The sequence below is a fragment of the Aegilops tauschii genome, chromosome 3 (genome assembly GCF_002575655.3).
Source record: "Aegilops tauschii subsp. strangulata cultivar AL8/78 chromosome 3, Aet v6.0, whole genome shotgun sequence".
In the NCBI taxonomy this organism is placed as follows: Eukaryota; Viridiplantae; Streptophyta; class Magnoliopsida; order Poales; family Poaceae; genus Aegilops; species Aegilops tauschii.
The window spans coordinates 60,850,102-60,872,006 of NC_053037.3; the positions used below are offsets into that span (position 1 = coordinate 60,850,102).

General features: G+C 48.5%; 4 protein-coding genes across 4 annotated transcripts; 2 read left to right on the forward strand and 2 right to left on the reverse strand.

The window, feature by feature from the left end:
• The first annotated feature begins 997 nt into the window (after window positions 1-997).
• LOC109756809 (protein DELAY OF GERMINATION 1) lies at window positions 998-2,236 on the forward strand. The gene is made up of 2 exons (XM_020315645.4): window positions 998-1,614; window positions 1,681-2,236. Exons 1-2 carry the CDS (start codon window positions 1,102-1,104, stop codon window positions 1,948-1,950), a joined length of 783 nt encoding a protein of 260 aa, XP_020171234.1. The 5' UTR covers window positions 998-1,101; the 3' UTR covers window positions 1,951-2,236.
• Window positions 2,237-4,407: 2,171 nt separating this feature from the next.
• LOC109756805 (uncharacterized) lies at window positions 4,408-7,213 on the reverse strand. The gene is made up of 7 exons (XM_020315640.4): window positions 6,835-7,213; window positions 6,440-6,561; window positions 6,130-6,219; window positions 5,740-5,792; window positions 5,265-5,367; window positions 4,935-5,050; window positions 4,408-4,856 (listed from the first exon to the last, which is right to left on the reverse strand). Exons 1-7 carry the CDS (start codon window positions 7,196-7,198, stop codon window positions 4,808-4,810), a joined length of 897 nt encoding a protein of 298 aa, XP_020171229.2. The 5' UTR covers window positions 7,199-7,213; the 3' UTR covers window positions 4,408-4,807.
• A 38-nt stretch (window positions 7,214-7,251) lies between these two features.
• Window positions 7,252-11,219, forward strand: LOC109756807 (DEAD-box ATP-dependent RNA helicase 20). The gene is made up of 10 exons (XM_020315642.4): window positions 7,252-7,573; window positions 7,662-7,909; window positions 8,772-8,951; window positions 9,047-9,208; window positions 9,371-9,525; window positions 9,797-9,889; window positions 9,996-10,081; window positions 10,168-10,394; window positions 10,481-10,714; window positions 10,859-11,219. Exons 1-10 carry the CDS (start codon window positions 7,518-7,520, stop codon window positions 10,906-10,908), a joined length of 1,491 nt encoding a protein of 496 aa, XP_020171231.1. The 5' UTR covers window positions 7,252-7,517; the 3' UTR covers window positions 10,909-11,219.
• Window positions 11,220-13,452: 2,233 nt separating this feature from the next.
• Window positions 13,453-20,687, reverse strand: LOC109756808 (cytochrome P450 90D2). Its single transcript, XM_020315643.4, has 8 exons — window positions 20,108-20,687; window positions 19,577-19,913; window positions 18,314-18,463; window positions 17,835-18,089; window positions 16,563-16,652; window positions 16,270-16,455; window positions 15,838-15,959; window positions 13,453-13,956 (listed from the first exon to the last, which is right to left on the reverse strand). Exons 1-8 carry the CDS (start codon window positions 20,347-20,349, stop codon window positions 13,869-13,871), a joined length of 1,470 nt encoding a protein of 489 aa, XP_020171232.1. The 5' UTR covers window positions 20,350-20,687; the 3' UTR covers window positions 13,453-13,868.
• Window positions 20,688-21,905: the final 1,218 nt, after the last annotated feature.

The following is a 21,905-nucleotide window of genomic DNA, read 5'->3' on the forward strand; positions in this document are numbered from 1 at the left end:
TTGGATGCAAGGTCCTACTCATCCCTCGAGCGTGGAACACTGACGACCACTAATGGTTTACTACTTTAGCCCTTTTTATTTATCTTTTATTAATAAATAAAGGGAAAAGCGACGTGGGTAAAATTACACTTTGGGGAAGAGAATCACGTCACATGGACTAAACTGGCCAGTGTGACGACGATAAGACTATCGTCGCACTGGCAGTGTGCGATTCTTATTACCACAACCACGACAAATAAAAAAGACGATGCCCACCCTTCGACGTGGACACGCCTCCACCGAGTAGGTGTTCACATATTATGCAGCTAAAGAGCATTTACAATCGAAGTCGACAAATTCGGACTACGTCTGCCGGACAGACTCGCGGACGGTGCCGGACGAGCCTGTTTTGTCCTCTCTATAACCACACTTCATATATGAAAACCCGTATCCATGCAAATTCATGCATGTAGGAGTACATCATATTTCAACAATTCGCGATACAATTCAACAATTCATTAGATGCCAAAATAAAAGGCAACACAATTCATGCATCGATAGGCGATACATAAGTGAAACGGCGCCTCAATTGTTGTGCTTGTTGATCCTCTTCTTCATCTTGATCATCCACTTCTTGGATTCAGCATTCAAGAGGCTAGTGTCCTGCAATATGGATATATGATCATCGACTCATCCACTTCTTGGCTTGTCTTTTTTGTTTCTCAATGTACATTTTGAATTTCGATCTGAATTTTTTTAGGAGTTATAGACATATGTCTTGTGAACATTCATAATTTTTCTCAGAATCTTTTGAAACATCTAAATATGACTTCTCAAAATTTGTATCATGGAAGCATGTAAATGGTGGTATCACATGATATCTACCCCTGGTACTAGTATCACCCGTATTCCTACTACAGCTGTGCTCACTCGTAGACTCGTAGTACTACTTGTTTTGTCTTTTACCTGGCAAAATATCGGCGAACAAGATATAAATCCATGATATGTCGTAGTATATCCGTTTTGCCGCCTTAAAAACCGCTCCTCCAGTTCACTCCAAAGCCATCGAAACCTCCACCAACTCTGACGCACGTTGATTGAGCGAGAGCCACTTGGATCACCATGACCGCCACCTCGCGGCCACAGCATCCCAACGGGAGCCTAGCCCCGGCCTCCGACGGCGGCGAGTCCTTCGCCAAGTTCTTCGAGTGCTGGATCTTGGAGCAGTCCCGTGACCTGGCCGCGCTCCGCGCCGCGGCCACGGCGCGGCCCGACGACGCTGACCTCCGGCGCCTCGTCGATCGTGTCCTCGGCCACTACGAGCACTACTACCGCGCCAAGTCCGCGGCCGCCTCCGCCGATGTGCTCCCCATGTTCGCGCCCTCGTGGATCTCCGCCACCGAGAGCCTCTACCTCTGGTGCGGCGGCTGGCGCCCCACTTCCGCGATCCAGCTGCTCTACTCCAAGTCCGGCCTGCAGCTCGAGGCCCAGCTCCCGGCCTTCCTCGACGGCGGCAGCCTCGGGGACGGTGACCTGGGCGGCCTCTCCGCGGAGCAGCTCCAGGCCGCCGACCAGCTGCAGCGCCGCACCATCCGGAGGGAACGGGAGATCGAGGAGGCCGCCGCCGGCGCGCAGGTGAACTGTTTACCAACCCCAGCTTCCTCTCCTTTTTTGGATCCGTTAACTAATGTGAACGTATAGGAGTCGTTGGCGACGACGAAGATGGTGGAGCTCGCCGGAAAGGGAGGGATGGACGCGGCGGAGGGGATGGAGCTGGAGATGGATGCCAAGGCGGAGGCGATGAAGCGCGTGCTGGAGATGGCGGACGGGCTGAGGCTGGAGACGCTGCGCGGCGTGGTGGGGCTGCTCCGGCCTGCCCAGGCCGTGCACTTCCTCGTGGCCGCCGCGGAGCTCCACCTCGCCGTGCACAAGTTCGGCCGGCGCAAGGACGGCGCCGCGGCGGCGGAGTGAGCCTGCAGGCTGCTGGTGGCGCGCGCAAGTGGTTGCTCTGCTCCGCGCAACGCTCGTCGTCTAGCTAGCTCCGAGCTGCCTTCGTTTTGCCTGGTCAACGCGAGGTGTCGCGATAAGCTTTGACCGTGATCCCCTTCTGTTTGGTCAGCATGTGCGTTCTGCCATTGTGTGAAACCTGTGGTAACTTGTACGAAGTGGGCTAGCTACTTGTGTATGTATAATGCACAAGCTCATGCCATGGTGGTTTAGCTACTTGTATGTATGTGTAATGCATTATTATGGAAAATGGAGGCGTCAAGGGGTGGCCAAATTCACTGTTTTGACCATATTTCATTAGTTTAGCACGATCTTATCCTATGTGCCAAAAAATTCGGATATGAACCTTTTTCTACCGTCACCCCGTCTTGGCGGTAGGTTTCACTACCTACCGCCACGGTCTTTAGCGGTAGTGGTCAACGTCGACGGCGTCGTCATGGACTGATGATGTAGACAAGTGCCTATCGTCACAAACGTTGGCGGTAGGGTGTTATACCCTACCCATCATACCGCCACAGACGATGACGGTTGGGTACTATATAGGTAGTTCCACTCGTGGAGGCGGGCCTCAACCACCACACAACCCCTTTCTTCCTCCTCTCCTCCATGAACAGAGGGGATGACACTTTTCTCCTCCCAAATACCTCCTCGAATCTCCTTCTCCCCTCAACCATTTTGGCGGATCTTTGGTGCATATCGAAGAGGAATTTTAGGTTTGCCCACGGAAGCGCGCAAAGAGAAATGGACAAATTCATTGATAATCATAAAGAGAATAGAGACACATAAGAGCATCTACAGCCGGACTCCTCAAATTGACCGGGTGGGCGCAGGGACCACTGAACGGACAGGAGAGAGAAGCAAAAAGTAGCAAAAGGTTGACCCAACCGGACCTCTCAAATCATCCCTATACGCCCGGGATGTCCGCGAACCCTCAAATCCATCTCAAATATGGGGAGAATATGAGGGCTCGCGGACGCGCCCAGGCGCGCCAGGTCAGTCCGCCACGTAGGACGCTTCCCCAGCCCAGACCACCTTTTCTCTTTCTTTATTCATTCTTTTCTTTCTCTCTCTTCATCTTCACCAATCACATGCAAGTGACCGGACATATGAGGACGAACATGAGGAGCGCGGCTGCACGAACGGATAAATAGGGGCTCAAATGGGACACGCCGGTCACTGACCGGGCGCGTCCGCGGGTGTTTAAGGGGTCATATTTGCTATGCCCAGCTGTAGATGTTCTAACACAACTCACAATTTGACGCTCTCAAATTCATGACACATAGCACACAACTTAGGTCCACGACGTAGTTCATGACACATAGCACAACTTAGGTCTACCCCATAATTCATGACGCATAGCACAATTTCGGTCCATGTCATAGCTCACAAATTCAGTACATAATTCTCAATAGCAACGGAAGTCAAGTCTATTGGGTCACACGGGGCCATTTCCCATCCTTGTCACGTGCCTCATCCCTCCTTTTGCGCATCGCGAGCCCTTGCAAGCTTTCTTGCCCTCTCCTCTTCACGAGCAGCCTTCTCTTTGCGGCCCTCTCCTCTTCACGAGCAGCCTTCTCTTTGCGGCCCTCTCCTCCTCATGCTTCTTTCGCTCCTTCTTCTCCTTCTCGTCCGAGGTTGGGCATGGATCGACGGGGCTAGCGCGTGGTCCTAAATCCGCCACTCTGTTTCAACGTCCCGCTTCATCTCGTCCCAAAGGGGGTTGAGGGGATCTGACTGTTTCTCTTCCTCATCAACCCCAAAGTTGAAGATGAGGGGGAACTCATTCCTTTGTGCCATTGACAAGGATGCGGTGAATTGAAGGTTGAGGAGAGTGCGAGGCACGAAGAGTGGGAAACATAAGAGAGAGGGTGGGAAGGGCGCAGTTGGGGGGGCAAGAGCAATAGACGACCACAGAAAGCGCAGCCGCGCTCACACGCCTCCACCTGGGTTGCTCACATGCAAGCCAGGAGATGATGCCGCGTGGCGGCCATCTGACGAGTCGCCATAGGAATTGGAGTGAGCGGCCATGGTGTTAATGGCCAAATGGTTGACAACCGCGTTTCCCCCATCGCCGGTGGTGTGTGGAGGCTGTGCCACTTCAAATCCCACCTGTGGCACGAGGAGGAAGAAGCTGGAACTTTCCTCCCACGCTGGCAGTTGGGTTCAGAGCAAGCTCCAAACGAGTCTCCATGGTCTCCAAATACTTTGAAAAAAATATGGCGATTTAGTGGTGAATGACAACTCTAGTAGAGCTGTTCTTTGCGCTCCGTGATCTATATGATAGTTATTATGCAGTTTGGGTGGATATGATAACTCTAATAGAGTTGCTCTTACATAGTAGTCACTAGGCAATCCGGAGCTCCAAGCCACTCCGGGGCACACCAACAGGACACACACAAAGCAACACAAATTTGACTCGCCTTTAACAAGAATGGGAAATATACCCTAGAATAAACTGAGATTATATCAGCATCAACATCAATTCATTCCATAGATCTCGCATCTTACACGGAATCCACACAAAGCTGGGTCTCAATTGTGCTCATGACCTTAATGTGCCACAATCTTCAGATCAGAATCATCATGACCTCGATGTGCCACAATCTTCCGATCAGAATCATCAGCCTCTTGCACGGCCACTAGTATGCACGATCATATATGTTCCTCAACTAACTCGATCTTGCCTACACACAAACAACATTCACTCATTTTTCTTTTAAGTTTAACTTTTGGAACACATGTGCCGCAAGTGGCGCGTGCTTGTATCAGTCGCTGCATCATCAAAGAAACTCCGGTTCAGTTCATTACATACTGAAACTGCTCATCGCTTTGCAGGTTGCTGAGATTGTACAGAAGTTGAGGTTGTTTTCCTGACAGAAACATCCATTAGTAACCACAGCCTTAGATTAAAAACCGGAACCAGAGGAGCATAAATAAAGGATGTTTACTGGAAGCTTGAGCGCAGCTCATCTGCAATATTTTGTGACGAAGCACCACTTGTGAATCCTAACTGGAACATCATTTGCTCCAAGCGCTTGAAATTCGTGAGGTAAAGATATCCGATCTAATAGCAGTAACATCACCAACAATGTGAGAATTTAGTATTCAAAGAAACAATGTGAGGATTAGTCTTTACAATTGAGGACAACACATTGCAACTTATAGTTAGTAAAAAAGCACTGCAACTTATAATGGAAGGGAGAGATCCAAAAAAATTTAGTTGTGAGGGAAAAAAGTCAGGATATTTGGTGCACATAATTGTTAGTTGTAGAACAAACCAGTGTTTCAAGTGAAGATGCTCGATTGTACACTGCAATTCCTGCCCGTTTTCTTGTACGAGTTTTGCTGCTAACAATGTTCCTTCCCCAACGAAGTATGTCCCTACAGAACATGATTATCTAAGTAACTCACAGGTCACAGGTACTAGACAGATGAGAAAGCATCAAACAATACTACATTTGTTCATATTCCATCTAATGCAGAGAAAACAAATGTGGTGCAGTACAAAGGCAACTCTAGGAAGATGAATTCATACGTCTTGAATACTGATGCACTAACACCGCAAGGAAGCTCAATCATGTGTATAGAGGCTAGTGCATAGTGTTTCCTAGTAGGCAGTAAAATGCTAGAAACATAGGTTTACCTTTTTTCTTCGAGAACATGCAAGAAAGCTTCATGTATCATATTAAGAAACAAGTAGGAACAAGACACATATCAGCGGCGGAAGAAGAAAGGCAGATTAACATAATTTACCTTTCTTCTTCAGTTAGAAAATCCTCTCCCAGGAGTTTGTTCAGCAGCAGATCCTGAAGGAAACAAATGCCAATTGATGTGAAAATATGCCTGACATTGTGATGCTTCAAAGCACTCTCTTATATGCAGCAAACAGATTGGAGAAAAGGCAAACAAAACAAGTGCTCTTCAGAAATTGAACTACAACCATTAAAATAGCAGTAATTGAAACAACATTAGGAGACAAAACCTATTGATATATGCGAAAATGCTAATATGAAGGCTATGATCCAATGGATAAACATAGATGATAAAGATAAATTGTACATCACAATCAACGAACATACCATACTGAAGCATTTAGTCTATGTAAGCTGTTTGATCAGAGGATAAAGAAGAGCCATATCAGACCTGTGATTCACATTTCACAACATCCATCACACGCTTATTGTATTCATTGATGCTCAGTGGAGGAAAGAAGAAGTGTCTCCGAGCATAGAGCTGTATTACAAAGAGCAAGAATCAGATCATCTCACAACAAACAAGCTTGAAGTTGAAAAAACTAGTACACATTGTCTCACCATCGTCAGGAACATCATATAGTAAATCCAGAGCAAATGAAGGTCAAAAGTGACAGATATATTGAGCTATATGTAATATAACTACATAACAGTAACTGTAAAGTGCATAAAGACCAAAGAATAAAATGACGGATTCTCACTTCATATATGCAGTCCCCCAAGTATGCCAGCGATGCCGCGTTGTAGAGTGAACGGGGCTTCTTCACCTCCGGCGCGGGCGGCAACCACCACTTCTCAAACCCCATGTACGTGCTCTTCTTTGCTAATACGAACAAACCAACAATCAATTGACAGAATTACAAACTTCTCTTGCTCACTGAACACTAGAGCAGGCCACAGCCATATGGTAGTAGTTGTCATTAAGTGAAGTAGAAAATATCGAATTATGTTCTCATTCTTGATGACACAATCATTCTATTGCACCTGCTTTTTAAAGTCAAAATCTATATGTAATTGCCTTCTACCAACTGCCTCCAGTTGTTGTGGAGCCAATGGCCGGGATGGCAGAGCTGAGTGAGGATAGATAGATAGATACCTTGGTCCTCGCTGCTGCGCGCGAAGAGGTCGGCGTGCGTGGGAGGGGGCGCGCGTGCCGGGGTGGTCGCCGTCGCCGGCGACTGCCCCAGGGCGGGCTTGGGCTTGGCCTTTGACGGCTTGGGCACGGCGACGGTGGCGGCGCCCGGGTTCATGTCCCAGGCGGCGCGCACGCGGAACTGGCGGTGGCGCGTCGGCGTCGGCGTCGCCATGGTCGCCGCGACGGTGGCCATCGTCGTCGGTCGCAGGCAAAACTCTCGCGCCGTCGAGGATACAAATGGATAAACAGCCTCCCGCCGCGGATATTTCCCCTTTCCCTCTGTTCTGTTTGTGGCCCGTGCGGGCCCACCTGCCAGTGCACTCATTACCAGTTTACGCTTCCGTTAGACATGGGAAGACGTTTCGTAAGTCGGGTTGAGTATTTGTGGGAAATACGCCTACGAGGGTAAAATCTCTCGAGCTCTACCCGAATGCCGCACGCGGAGCTCGCCTGTTGAACCCGCCGCCTCCGCTTCACTTCCAATTCGAATCGCCTCCGCCGCGCCGCCGCCATCAGCTTTGCTTGCTTCTTCTAGAATTCCTCGGCCTGCCGAATCGAACGCTCCACCGCCTCGGCGCACCCTCACCGGAGCCGGGCCCCCACCGCCCGCCGCTAAACCCTAGCTGCCGCCGGCGACCGCCGCCATGAGCCGCTTCGACGGCCGTGCGGCGGACCCCAGCTCCTACCGCGACCGCCGCAGGTAACCCGCTCCGCTCCAAACCCTAACAGTACCCCTAATAATCCTGGCTCTAGGTCCGGCTGGTTACCTATTTTGCCCGTGTTGGCAGTGAGGGGGCGTTCGGTGGCGGGACGAGGGCGTTCGCGCCGTCGGGAAAGCCGGATGCTGCCGCCGCGGCGGCCGCGGCGGAGCTGGACGGGCTGCCGCGGTTCGAGAAGAACTTCTACGTGGAGGTTCCCGCGGTGGCCGGCATGACGGCGGAGGAGGTCGAGGCCTACCGCCGCCGCCGGGAGATCACCGTCGAGGGCAACGACGTGCCCAAGCCGGTGCGCGACTTCCGCGACGTCGGCTTCCCAGGTTAGGCCATGGCGTTCTTCGTTCGTAGCCCCTTCTCTCCCCGTGCGCTACTGTTGTGTTGCAGTCTTTCAGACGCACAAATTTGATTGAATCAGCAGGGAGTAGGATAAGTGCTCGTTAGCATCTGTGTTGAATTACTTAAAATCGAATAACAGGAACGCCTTCATTTAGCTATGCGCCTCCTTGTATCACATGATGCTCTGTTTCTATCATACCACACTCAAAAAGCATAATATTGATGCACCTATATGTAATTCTAGCAAGTACCCTCATGTCACTGGGCTGAGTTGGCCCTGTTAGCTGATTGGGAAAAGGCTTGCCCTTTGAAGCAGTGATTCTCATTGAATCACAAATTTTAGCTAGTTAGCTCTCCCATTGCCTACATATGTGAGTAATCAACATAGGATATTAGGGCCTAATAGCACTGGTTATCCTGCTATTGCACGTGCCAATCACTGCAGTTACGGCCAGGAAGTTTAGATTTTTATTTTCATTGCTTTGAAGATACGTGATGCATATGTGTTTGATGAACTGAAAACAAAGTGGTAAAAATATCTATATTACTTTTTTGCCAACTGGGAATTTCCAAGTCCTCACACTGCATCGCATTATAATCAGAAAGCTCATGCATCTGGAGAAATTGTAGCACCATATTATGATGCCCTTTGACGCCGGCCTTTGTTTTTCTCCACCTTTGTTCTTAAATTTATATTCTTTATGTATAGAACTGTGCTGTTTGTTTAAGAAAATGTTGCTATTCGTAGATACATGATTATTATTTTGTTGATGCTTCCTTAGGTTTATCATCTCACAGCCTTTGTTTCCACTTACTTACCTAAGGCCCTTCATTTCTTTTTTGCAGAATACGTGTTGCAAGAAATCACAAAAGCTGGCTTTACAGAACCTACCCCTATCCAGTCACAAGGTTGGCCAATGGCACTGAAGGGGCGTGATCTTATTGGCATTGCTGAAACAGGATCTGGAAAAACACTTGCTTACCTTTTACCTGCCATTGTTCATGTTAATGCTCAGCCTATTCTAGGTGCGAATACGCTGCTTATATTTCTTGATTTACTTTCCTGGAATCATTCTGGATAATAATAATCTGAAAGGCTGATACATTCTTTGTTATTCAAGCTCCTGGTGATGGTCCGATTGTTCTTGTGTTAGCCCCTACACGTGAACTTGCTGTCCAGATACAGCAGGAGACAACAAAATTTGGTGCATCATCAAAGATAAAAAGCACATGCATATATGGTGGTGTCCCAAAAGGTCCTCAAGTTCGTGATCTTCAAAAAGGTTCTCCCCCCTCCCCCCTCACTCACGTGTGCATGACTACATGTGCCTGTTTGAAAGGATTTTCTGTTTGTCTATACTCAATTGATTTAGTTACTTGCTATTTGTGTTGGTTTTTGTTGGTTCTTTACATGGCTGGTGATAGTCTGATTGTTCTTGTGTTAGGTGTTGAAATTATTATAGCCACGCCAGGAAGACTAATTGATATGATGGAATCACATCACACAAATTTGCGGAGGGTCACATACCTTGTTTTAGACGAGGCAGATCGAATGCTAGACATGGGTTTTGAACCTCAGATTAAGAAAATTGTTTCTCAGGTACACCTCTTCCTTTTCTTACAACATGATTATTGCATTATAGGGCAAATCCTGAATGTATGTACAAATCAATGTTCTGATCTTCTCCATTTGATGTGTGCCTTTTTGACTTGCACACTGTCATTTTCGCTATAAATTGAGTTATTATGATGAGGTTGTCAAAATCATTTATCCACCATATAGTTATTATCCATTACCCATCAATATTAGTATTGGCTTCACTGAAACTTGGCAAGTCTAAAAAATGATGTCAAAAGATTATATGCTTCAGATTCGTCCAGATCGACAAACTCTTTACTGGAGTGCTACCTGGCCAAAGGAAGTTGAGCTGCTAGCAAGGACTTTCCTTTTTGATCCATACAAGGTGAACATTGTACCCACAGTTCGTTTTGCTAGCGGATTTCTTACATACTGCTAGTATATGACTTTATGTGTTGCATTTCAGCAAATTTTAATTTGGTGTGATGCAGGTTATAATTGGTTCTGAAGAACTGAAAGCTAATCATGCCATTTGTCAGCATGTAGAGATATTATCTGAGAGCCAGAAGTATAACAAGTAGGATTCTGTTTCATTTTCAATTTCATAATATGTACTCAAAATGCTAATACAGCGCCTTAATACTGAACCATTGTGACATAAAGGTTGGTCAATCTACTGGAGGATATAATGGATGGCAGCCGAATTTTAATATTCATGGACACCAAGAAAGGGTGCGATCAGATCACCAGACAGCTTCGAATGGATGGTTGGCCTGCTCTGTCTATCCATGGTGACAAGAGCCAAGCTGAAAGAGATTGGGTTCTTTCTGAATTCAAGTCAGGGAAAAGCCCCATTATGACAGCTACTGATGTTGCTGCTCGAGGCTTAGGTATACAGAAATTCCCTCAGAAACAATAAGTTAAAAATTATGTAACACAGGGAGATTAATATGTGTTCTGTATATCTTGAAAACAGATGTTAAGGATGTCAAGTATGTCATTAACTATGACTTTCCGGGGTCTCTGGAGGATTATGTTCATCGCATTGGTCGAACTGGCAGAGCTGGAGCAACAGGGACAGCCTACAGCTTTTTCACGGCTGCTAACGCCAGATTTGCCAAGGATCTTATTAGCATTTTAGTTGAAGCCGGACAGAAGGTCAGCCCTGAATTAGCTAATATGGGCCGTGGTGCACCACCTCCTTCTTTGGGTAAGTTCTCTGTTCGATTACTTTTCTTTTTCAAGATATTCAGATCTGCTGATTCTTTGTTCTGCACCCGTTATTTTGTTTACCCCAAGACATTGTTGAAAGCCATCTTGTTCAGTCGGGTCTGATTATTATTGCATTTTGCAGGTCATCGTGATAGATACAGAGGGCATGGAGGTGGTCGTTCATGGAGCTGACATTAAAATATTCAGTTGTTGCAAACAGCGATATTTGACCTTTCTTTGTGGATGATCATGTATTTCTGGCTCACTGGATCTTTTGGCTAGTGTCCGGTAAAGGTGGATTTATTTACTTTGGATACCATGCTGTGTTGACTGAAACTTTTTCACCCATTCTGTCTAATAGCTAGAAATGTGTCACAATCATGCAGTTTCAGTAGAAAATAGTTCAGCTGTCAGTTTTGCTGAGTCACAGCGAAACTCATATTTTGGGTCCCATCAATGTCAATACATGACCTAATTTATTTCCATAATACCGCATTCACCTACGTTGGGTCCGTAATACTGAATATCAATGCATCATTAGTTTTGTGCAGTTCCTCTTCTGTTTGTTTTCCTCTTGTGTTACCAGCACCACTAATGCGAAATAGCTGTTGGGGATTTCAGCTGGAACCTAGAGTGGGGTTTCTTCCGATCGTTACAGTGGGATTTTCCCCCCTCTCACCATGTCACGATAAATGCAGATCGTATGGTATGGATGGTCACAGCTTTCCTTCATAAGGTTGTGGTCATAAGCATTGTTCGAACTAGATGGCCATGATAGATGTACTAATTTACTGTTTGCCCGACATAGGATACTTTTGATACCATAACAGAGTTAAAAGTTCTGCAGACGGTGTAAGAAACATCTCTGTCAGAATGTTGTCCCATAGTGTTCTTTTGCTTAGATTTTGCATGGGGTGCATGATAAGTCAATGCCCCTACATGAAAATTGCAGTGTGAAGTTAATGACCCTGCTGGGCAGTGCTTCCCTCTAGCGGTTGCCGCTGATATATCCACAGCTTTGTTAGTACCATCCTCAGCTTCCCACCAGCTTTGGCTGTACTGGTCCAAGATCTTATGGTAAATAATAAGATCTGCCAGAACAAATTGATTTGTGGTCCTTGCTGCTGTTGCATGTCTAACAATACTACATCTGTCATTTGGAGTTATCTATCATGATGCCTGAAAACCGGATTTTGTTTCTACGAAGAGACTCCCCTTGTTGCAGTCAGGTCCACTGTTACTTTGTACCACTGCCTTACTGAGTGAATCTCATCGCCATTTCTTCATAAAAAATCTGTTGTTCCTGATATACATGTTGTTAGTACATCTGCACAATCTGTCTATTACTCTTTGGGCTCAAAGTTTGTTGGCTGCAGTCTGCACTACAAGTTCTCTTCGGTTATCATTATCCGTATTTACATTAAGTCGCCTATTTGAGCCCCAATCTTACCGATGTCATTATTTGTCCCCGCGAGCTCCCACATTGTTTTCTTTTTCAGTTCAAAGTTTGTGTTATCCCCACTTGATCGATTCCTGACTACTATGTGGATTCCCACTTATTTCATCTCATGATCTTAGATCAGTTTCTCTGAACCTTTGTAGTCTGCCATTTCACTTTGTGTTAGCATTATGTGGCATGTTGTTATCTGTCCTCTTCATTTGTCCAACCGCATATCTATGGGCATGTATTGGTTCATTCAGCAGGCCTCCGCTGGTTCTTGTTGCGGTCCGTACTACAGCTTTTGTTGTTGCTATAATAATAACGCTACAAGTTACCTCAGGTCTGCAAGTTTATCTAGGTAAGCTGGAGGGGAGAGCGAAGGTAAAGCATCATATAAATCATCATCATCATTGTGCCCGACAGAGACAGCTTGTGCCCATGCCCATGCTCTGCCTCTCGTGCTCCCCAAAGCCCATCTCATTAGTCGCTGCCGGGCACACCGGTCAGGAGGCTGCAGCAGAGGCCAGCCGAGCTAGATGTTGGTGTTAGATCGTAGCAGTAGCTGCTGGTGATTCGACCTCGCCCGGGACACCTTGGCCTAGAGGGAGGACCCCTCTTCGGACGCTGGATCTTCTTTGCAATCGCGAGAAATGACTTGCGTTGCAAACAAACCCTCTAGCATGCTTCATAAAAACCAGGCTTACAGAATGGAAACAAGAGAGGACAAGTGCTGAAAGGAAGAAACCTCTGGTCTTGAGATACTACTGTCTACTACTCCCTCCCTCTGTAAAGAAATATAAGAGTGTTTAGATCACTATTTTAGTGTTCTAAACGTTCTTATATTCCTGGCAACTTGAGCCGTCTGCTCATGAAAGCATCCCCCAAAAGGATCCAGCTCCGTTGCCCTTCCTTGCAGCGGATGTGACAGCATCTCTTCGCAGCTGCAGCTGAACATTTGCAGGATCACAACAAAGCTGAACTCACAATGTCCATCCGTCCATCCATCGTCTCCATGTTGGACTTTCTCTCTCGAGGCCGTATGTACTTCCCTCTTCGCCGCTCCGAAGCAAAGCAGGCGCAGCCCCAGCTTTGCTGCAGCGGTCGAAGTCCTATCAGCCTGGTTGCATTGCGTTGCCATCACACCCACGCCACCTAGCATTTTCTTTTCTTTTTTGAGGGGAGATTTTTTTTTTTCCTTGACCAACCATGATGACTACCATTCAGAATCAAGAATGCTAGCAATCTCCATAGGGAGGGTTTCGGAGCCAACACGATGCGCTGTTGCGATCGACCCATGCAAGAAGCAAGCACACCACCTAGGATTTCAATCCATGGAGCAGACCAGATGGCAAAGTTCTTCCATGTACAGGGATGAGATATCTATTCCTTGTGACATAAGCACTATACTACTTATACTAGTATAACAGCATGCATCATCGGTCAGAGTCTTCTTCCTCGGCTATGATTAACGAGCCACGGTGATGAGTGGCACCTACTCCATGGCTAATTAACCCTTCCCTACAACACTTATACATGCATGCCCATAACTATGTACTCTCAGATCAGATGTTGCCTAGCTAGCTTGTTTTAAGGATCCTTTCAACCTTGCTATGGAAGATACCATACTTGCAGCAGCAGCATCATGTATATGCATGGCTGGCTTGGCTGCTGCGGGGAGTTGATCAAGGACGACCGTCTGATTGACAGGCAGCTAGTCTTTGGCGGTGACCCTGATGGGCATGCCTCCCTTGAGGCGCACGGTGGGGAAGTTGACGATGTGGTCCTCCTCGGCCACCCACCTGCATCCACATTCCAATCCAACGTCATTTTCATTGTCATGTCAGGCAACAAACGATAATACATCATACATAGGTGTGGTGGATCTCGCCGTCAGCCACACGATCTCGATGCGCATCCATGCATCTCAACAATCTGCTTGTTTTTATTGATAACTAGCGTGCGGTGCGGTGCCCACTTGCGTACGCTCCTATGCTATAGGTCATAGTAGGAGGGTAAAAAATATGTGCAAATCTTGACGGGCGCAAGCTGCTTTATGCAACGAGCAGGCTCATATTGTACTACTACTACGTACTTGCCAGGGTGAAAAACGTAAATAAAAGGGCCATTGCTGTGTCGTGGTACTACAAATGCAAAGAAACAAAACACAGCCATGCTGCCATGCAGCGGCGCCATGCCCTGGCAACCGGTCAAAGTGAGAGGCGCATGCGCGCGCATTTTTTATTGGGCTCCATGCAGCCGAGCTCAGTCACGACCCGGACCGGAGCAGACACGAAGCATGTCATCCATCTCATCCAGCCGGTCGAACCCGTTTTTTTGACCATCAGACGAGCCGACCGTCACATTACATGCATGTCGCCAAACTTTCCCACCACACGTAGTGCAGTACGCACGTACGTACGTACGTAGGAGTACTCCACAGGCCGATAGTCATAGACCGATGACGTGCCCGTACACAACGTGCGCTTGGACTTTGGATCATACCGCCGCCCCACTGGTGCATACCTAGTTGTACCTACTACGCCGACCGCCCAAAGCGTGCGGGCACTGTGCGGCAGCGGCCGCCGACGACTGGCACGTGCGGGTGCCGGCGCCGCGGCGGCAGGCACAAGGGTGGGTGCCCCCCCTCGCACGTGCTGGTGGGGGGTGCGGCGCGTGTCGTGTCGACGCCGCACGCGCACACAGCTACGAACACGCACCGGCCATGAATGATGCTGACCACTCATACGTTGACGACGACGACTACGTCTACATGCTTGTGTACACACGTGCGGCGGCCGGCGTGCCCTTGTGCCCGGTCTCGATCCCACACGAACGTACGTACGCGCGCGTGCGGCCGCTACGAGTAGGAGGCATATAGCCTTTCTCCTAGCCCTATGGCATGGTAGGAGTCGGCGGTATATATAGTACTTGTTGGTGGCCGGCCGCGTCGCATGTGCGCGCACGTGTGGCCCCACGCGCCAACGGAACGGACCCCCTCCCCGTCCCTCCCCTCTCTCGGCGCAAAGCCCAACACATATAGGCAGGGTCCGTCGCGTGTAGGGTAGTAGCGTGGTAGTGTAGGGGTCCCTTCCCTTGGCCTCGGCCTGGACCTCCCTAGCTAGGCTTCATCTGCCTGTACTGGCATAGATTGAACACCCAAACCTCCCTTCCCAAATTATTGGCCGCCCCGGTCGACAGATCCCACGTCAATGCACGTAGCGCAAAACAGTATTTCGGCGAAGAATGCGCGGCGTAATCTTACAGCCTTTGAGAGGGGGAGATGGTGTGTTCTCCCGCACTCGAGCTCACTCTCTCTGTGCCGAAAATGCTCTTATATTATGGGACGGAGGGAGTAAAATCTAATAATAAGTTGTGCAGGCGAATCAAGTCTTAAAATATCTCTCCGGACTACGGCTTGACATTGTATATACATGCATTAATTGTGCGTTAGAATGGCAAGCAAAAACAAAGCTATTTGCTAGGCTCAAGTGATGTGATGGGGAGATGAGGGACATGTCTATATATCCGAGTGGTTCTCGATCATTTATGCATGCAACCAAGGATGAAGGACCGGAGAGTAGCTGGCGGGCAGGCCAGGTGGTGTGATGTTTGCATGCATGCACGGGCGAGAACGAGAACGGGAGCGACGAGTAGTGATCCATGCATGCATACATACATACCTGAAGCTGGTGACCAAGTGGTGGAGAAAGATGGAAGCTTCCAGCCTGGCCAGATCCAGGCCCGGGCACAGCCTCTGCCCACCGCCAAAAGGGGTGAAGCTGCTAGTGCTCATGTCCTTCTCCTGTTGATTGGCACACACACATTTTTTTCAGACCGATACACACATTATTAGGTTTCCCAAAATCAAATGGCAATCATATAAAGCTCCACAACTAGCATAGCACAGCACCCCCACCATTTTTCATCATTTTTCCTTTTAGGTTATTCCTATCGATCATGCATGATTTGCGCGGCATTTCGTGTTCTTAAACTTAAACCCACATGCTAGGAGTCCCACAAGACCCACTCGTCGAACCCTCTATCATGTTGGTGCTGCCTAAAGGAGTGGCAACTGGATGAACATCTCTACCAAATGTGGGGCTCGTCCTCACCTTCCACCTCCATGGATTGAACTTGCAGGGATCCTCGTAGAGCATGTCGTCGAGGTGGACCGACCGGAAGTACATGAACACGCGCCATCCTTTGGGGATGAGATGCCCCTTCACCTCGACGTCGCGGACCGCCTTGCGCATGATCCCGCTGATGATGTTCCCGATCCGCAGCGTCTCCGTTATCACCTACACATGTGCCCCCAAAATGTTATGTAAATCCAGTTGTTGGTAGGATGGAAACGAAGATATTATGTAAATCAAGGTGCTAATCTTGATAGTATTCTCTTTCTTACATGCTGCGTGAATGACAAGGACATGTAGTCAGTCCATTGCAAGGTTTCACCCAGGTCGGTTTTCCTCATCTTGAGCTCCATGTTCTCCTCCTGGCACCGTCAAAATGTGTCACCAATCATTGTCGCATAAAAATGATTAGTACAGTACTGAAATCAAAAGTTCCAAATTTTTTCTACCGCAGGAAAATCGAGATGGCTACCTAGCTAGGCATGTTCCCTAACAGTACTTGGCCCGCGGAGGCTTGAATGAGTTCATTGTTCACATGGCATCAAGAGACAGAAACAGAGTCGACACACGAGTAATTTCTGCGCACTGTAGCGCTGTAAATGGAAACTAGTGAATGGCATGATGCTGCTGCTGCTGCTTGCGCAATAGGATGTACCACATGCTAGCTAGGGAATGTTCACGGCCGGCCCTTCTGTTTCACCAGCTGATGAAACTGTATCTCAGAAACATACATGTACTACTTCGGAAACAGCAATAGTGATTGGTTTGATTTACCAATAATGCTGTTCTGTGCAACATAGTTTTCCATAGGGTGGAAGTTAGTTAACAGTGGTAGTACGTGAGTAGATATTTTGGTTGCACTAGCTGGACAAATTAGCATTTGCCATCATGCCATCAGGTGTCAAAAGCTATGTGACAAGGATTAGGTGGCATGACAGTGTCCAAACTCCAAAGTAAAGCGACGACTGATGAAACGACCGAGTTAGATGCCACATCTCATGATGCTAAGCACTTGAGTCTGAAGGTGGCCAATTTCGATGGGATGTGTGCGTGTAGCTGACATTATCCATTAACAATGTGAGTGTGTGTGCATGTCTTGTTGCATAGTTGGGGCTGGTGCACTTTTTTAGGCACATAGATAGTATAAGAACAATAGGCTAACGCTCACGTCACGTAGATGCCAACAAGAAAGGCATGGACCAAGGTTGGCACGATCCTTTATGTGATGATAACGATTTAAAAAATTCTTCCCTCCGTTTTTAAATATATGACCTTTTGGTAGTTCAAGGAGTAGTATGCAGGCTCCTATAGTAATTATAAACAGCTCCAGTTTTGTTCGAAACACAGATGAATTGAACTGTGTGAGAAGTAAAAGGACGAGTTCATGTCTAGCTTTAATTGGCAGGTTGCGATGTTCATGCACATTCAGCAAAAAAAATGTTGATTTTAATTTGTTCAGATTAATCAGTCAGGCTCTGGCTCCGGCTGACCAGAATGCTGACAGAAACTAAGTAGTATCAGTGAGATGGAGTTTTAGCAGGTACCTCGAGCTGCTGCAGGGCGAGGGGGCACTCGCTGAGGAACTTGACGGCGAGCGTGATGAGCACTGGCACGGAGTCCTCGGCGGGGATCATGAAGTCGATCATGTTGTCGGATATGAGCTCGTCGGTGAGCTCCTCGCTGCCGTCGCCCATGAGCACGTCGATGGCGTCCCTCGGCCCGCCGCCGCCGTCGAGGGCCCTCCTCCTCCTCTTCTCCTGTATGATCCTCTGTATCACCCTGGCCATCCTCTTCTTGGCCTGCACGCACGGGCGCACCAGAGAGAGAGAGAGAGAGAGAGAGAGAGGTGAGCAGAAGGAACAACGATCGATGGTGGCGTTGTGCCATTGATGCCTTTGGTTTCGCTGCCATATTGGCAGATGAGATGAGATGCATGGGGCGGGAGAGACAGTCGCAGCGTGTGGGTGTGCATGCATGGGTGGATGGGTGGAGAGTGAAATGAAAGAGGGTAGTACGTACGTACCTGGAGGGATCTGTAGAGCCTAGTCCCTGGCAGCTTAATGGGAAGGGACATGAGTCCGACAATAAATTCCTGGAATTGCTGCTTGAGCTGCTGCATCTCTGGGCCTGCCTCCAGCCCGATCAGACCCCGCACCAGGATCGGGAACACTATCTGCAACACGCACACACCACATTCATCATTCATTCGTTCATGTCCCTCCAGTAAGTAGTACTCTTAAATCATTTTCATGTAAAATTGCAAGGCGCCTCCTCATCAAGATTTTGCTTGAAATCATCTAAAAAAGATTTTGCTTGAAATGCAGTGAATTCGGCGCAAAACTTTCACACGGAGCTAAAATTCACCACATGCAAGTTGCAACGTTTCTTTTCCCCCTCGCAAGGTGACTAGAAAAGTCTTTCTTCCTTCCGGCGAGTATGTGGATTCGCCTCTACCGCACCGGTGGCCGGTGGCGGGCTGGGTAAATCCTGGTGCCTCGACTCCGGCTAGTAGATAAGTTAGGGTTTTAGGATGTTTTGTACTCCCTCTATAGCTATAGTGATATAAATGATCTTATATTTCTTTACAGAAAAAGTACTTATCATAAACCTCTATAATAGGCGTGTGTCTTTAAAAAAAATCACCGCACGGTATAATAAGTATTACTCCTTCACACCAGTACGTATCACTGTGACTGTAGCTGTACATCTCTTTTTTTTCGAAAAGGAGCAGTACATCTCTTTTTTTTCCGAAAAGGAGCAGTACATCTCTTGCGAGGAGAGATGATTTTCCTTTGCCCGCTGGTGGTAATAATAAAATCCTGCGTGTGGGCCCCACCGAGGGTAGGGAGGGGTCGGAATTGAATGGGGAGGAGAAACACAGGGGTAGGCGGCACCAGCAGCTCCCCACAATCTCATTAAGATGCCGCACCCGCACAGTCACAGTCTCCCAACTCCCCTCCCTCCCCTTCTCTCTCTATCTCTAGCACACGCACGGCACAGGAGGCATGGCGAGGGGAGGAGAGAGAGAGACCCCACCCCCTTTCGGGCTTCCCCTTCCATGTGGTGACACGGCGCCGCACGTGTGCACGCCGGTGCGCGCGCCATACGACCGCTACTTGTAGTAATCCAATCCAATCCAATCCATCCCGATTCTTTCTTTCCTTCTCTCTGACGCACCTACGCACACGTCGTCGTACCTAGAGGCTAGACTCGCTCGTCGTCGCCGTCGTCGTGGTCGTCGTGCTAGAAATCGAGCTATCGATCGATCGGGAGGCGGGGGACGTACCGTCTTGGCGTGGTCCTGGATGCGGAGGCGGGCGCCGGGGCCCTGGTGGCGCCAGGAGGCGAGCGCGGGGGCGAGGCGGCGCTGCATGTCGGCGGTGACCTGCGCCTTGAGCTGCGGCGACTTGAAGAAGGCGCCGACGAGGCCGTGGACGCGGCGCTGCAGGCTGCCGTTGATGAGCAGGATGGAGGACTTGCCCATGAGCTCCGTCAGCGACCGCGGGTACCACGGCACGAACGACCGCGCGTCGCTCTGCAGCACGAACCGGTTCACCTCCGCGTCCGCCGTCACCACCGTCGCCGACCCGAACAGGTGCGACCGGAACACCGCGCCGCCGTACCTGCATGCACGCGCCCCGCCGCGCCGATGGTCCGTGTCAGTTACAGTACCACGCACGCACGCACGCACGTGCATGCGCGCGCGCTGGCATGCCATGGCATGGCATGGCATCGACGGATGATGCCACGCGCACGCGTGCCGCCACTGTGCTGCGCCAGGGAAAAGAGACGGGCCTGACGGCTTAATTTCACTCACCGGAGGCGGCGCTTGTCCACGAACGCCTCGGGGCGCGGGGAGTAGGCGCAGGAGACGAAGTCCAGCGTCTCGCCGACGACCGGCCACCCGAAGCTGCCGGGAGGGAGCTGCGCCTCTGTCTTCATCGCCCGCCTTCTCGGCCTGGCCGCGGCCGGGAGCAGCCTGAAGCACAGCAGCCATGCGGCGGCCAGCAGGGCCCCGGCGGCCGCGCACGTCGACGGCGCCGGCCAAGAAACGGACATCGCCGGTGGCAATTGCTGTCACACCGTGTCTGTGTGGGCGTGTGTCTGCAGCTATCCTTGCACCGACCGTGCCGGCCGGGCTTCTGATGGTGTGGTGTAGTGGAGGTGGAGATACGCGACTACGAGAGGACGAGAGGTTCAGAGGGGAGGAGCACTTATATGTAGGCGACTGGGGAGGAATAGAAAGAATTGGCAGCAGCCAAGCGCAAAAGGTACGGGCGGAGGCGAGAGAGGAGGAGAGAGATTTTCTGAATAAGCAATTGGGGGGATTGAGATTTCGTATAGTAGTATATGTTTTTTGCTTAGTCCCCACATCTATCTATCATTGTGTATCGTGGCACAGTGCTGGTACTACGGACGGAGTACTGGCTAAATATATCTTCCTTCGCTATTTTTGTGTGTTTCTTTTTCTCTGTCCGCTGTCCGGGAGATTGCGAGTCCCGAGCAGAACCGATGCTGGTGACGAGCGATGCCAAGACAAGTTTCTTTCCTTCACCTAAATCACATGTGGGGCCCAACAAGGATATCTCTGCTATTAAATCACTACTATTAATTAGTACTAATAAATACTCCCTCCATCCTGAAATACTTGTCAGAGAAATGAATAAAAATAGATGTATCTAGAACTAAAATATGTCTAGATACTTCCATTTCTTTGACAAGTATTTCCGGACGGAGAGAGTACTAATCTAAAAAAATCTCTACTATTAATTATTTATTAAAAAATGTATTAAAGGGGAGTTAATACTAAGCTAAAAAAGATCTCTGCTATTCATTATTAATTAATAACTACTAATCTCAAAAGGATATCTACTATTAATTATTAATTTAATAATAAAGGTATTAAAGGGGAGTTGGTTTCGTCGCCTCCCCTCCTTCCTCGGTTTTTCCTCCCCACGCATCCCCTTCCTTCTCGGATTTTTGTTGATTTTTTTGCACAAAATTAAAACCAACATAAATTGGGTAACTTGAAATAATCTAAACCAAATCAGTACTTTCCCAAAATCACATCGTATATTAAGTATATGAAATCAAATCTTCTCAAAATCACAACTAAATCGAAACTTTCTTTCCTTCACCTACGAATAAGCAAATCAAATTAAATCTTATCAAAACCTCAACTAAACAAAAAAAATCCTTGCATTCCCCTACCCATACTCAAATCAAATTGAATCTTATCAAAATCCAAAATATGGTGGGTGTAAGGCATGATATGATTAGTTCTGAACCACTAGAATATGTATGCATCCGTTGGAATGCACGTGAAATTAGCTAGTTGTTGGGCAAAAGGGGAGTGCTAGTGCGGGTAAGGTCGTGTCGTATCCTTCCGCACGAACACTTCTTCCTTCCACGCTCGATCAAATAACATCGCTACCTTTGACGCCCGCCACGTAGAGCTATTGTGCCCTCATAAGGGCATCTCGAATGCCCTGCCTTAAAACACCCACAAATGTTTGGACTGGTTGTCTGGACGTTTTTTGCCATCCAACACAGAGCCGCAAACGTCCCCGGATGCGTCCGTGCATCCAAATGCTCGCAAACCGGATGCAAAGCTG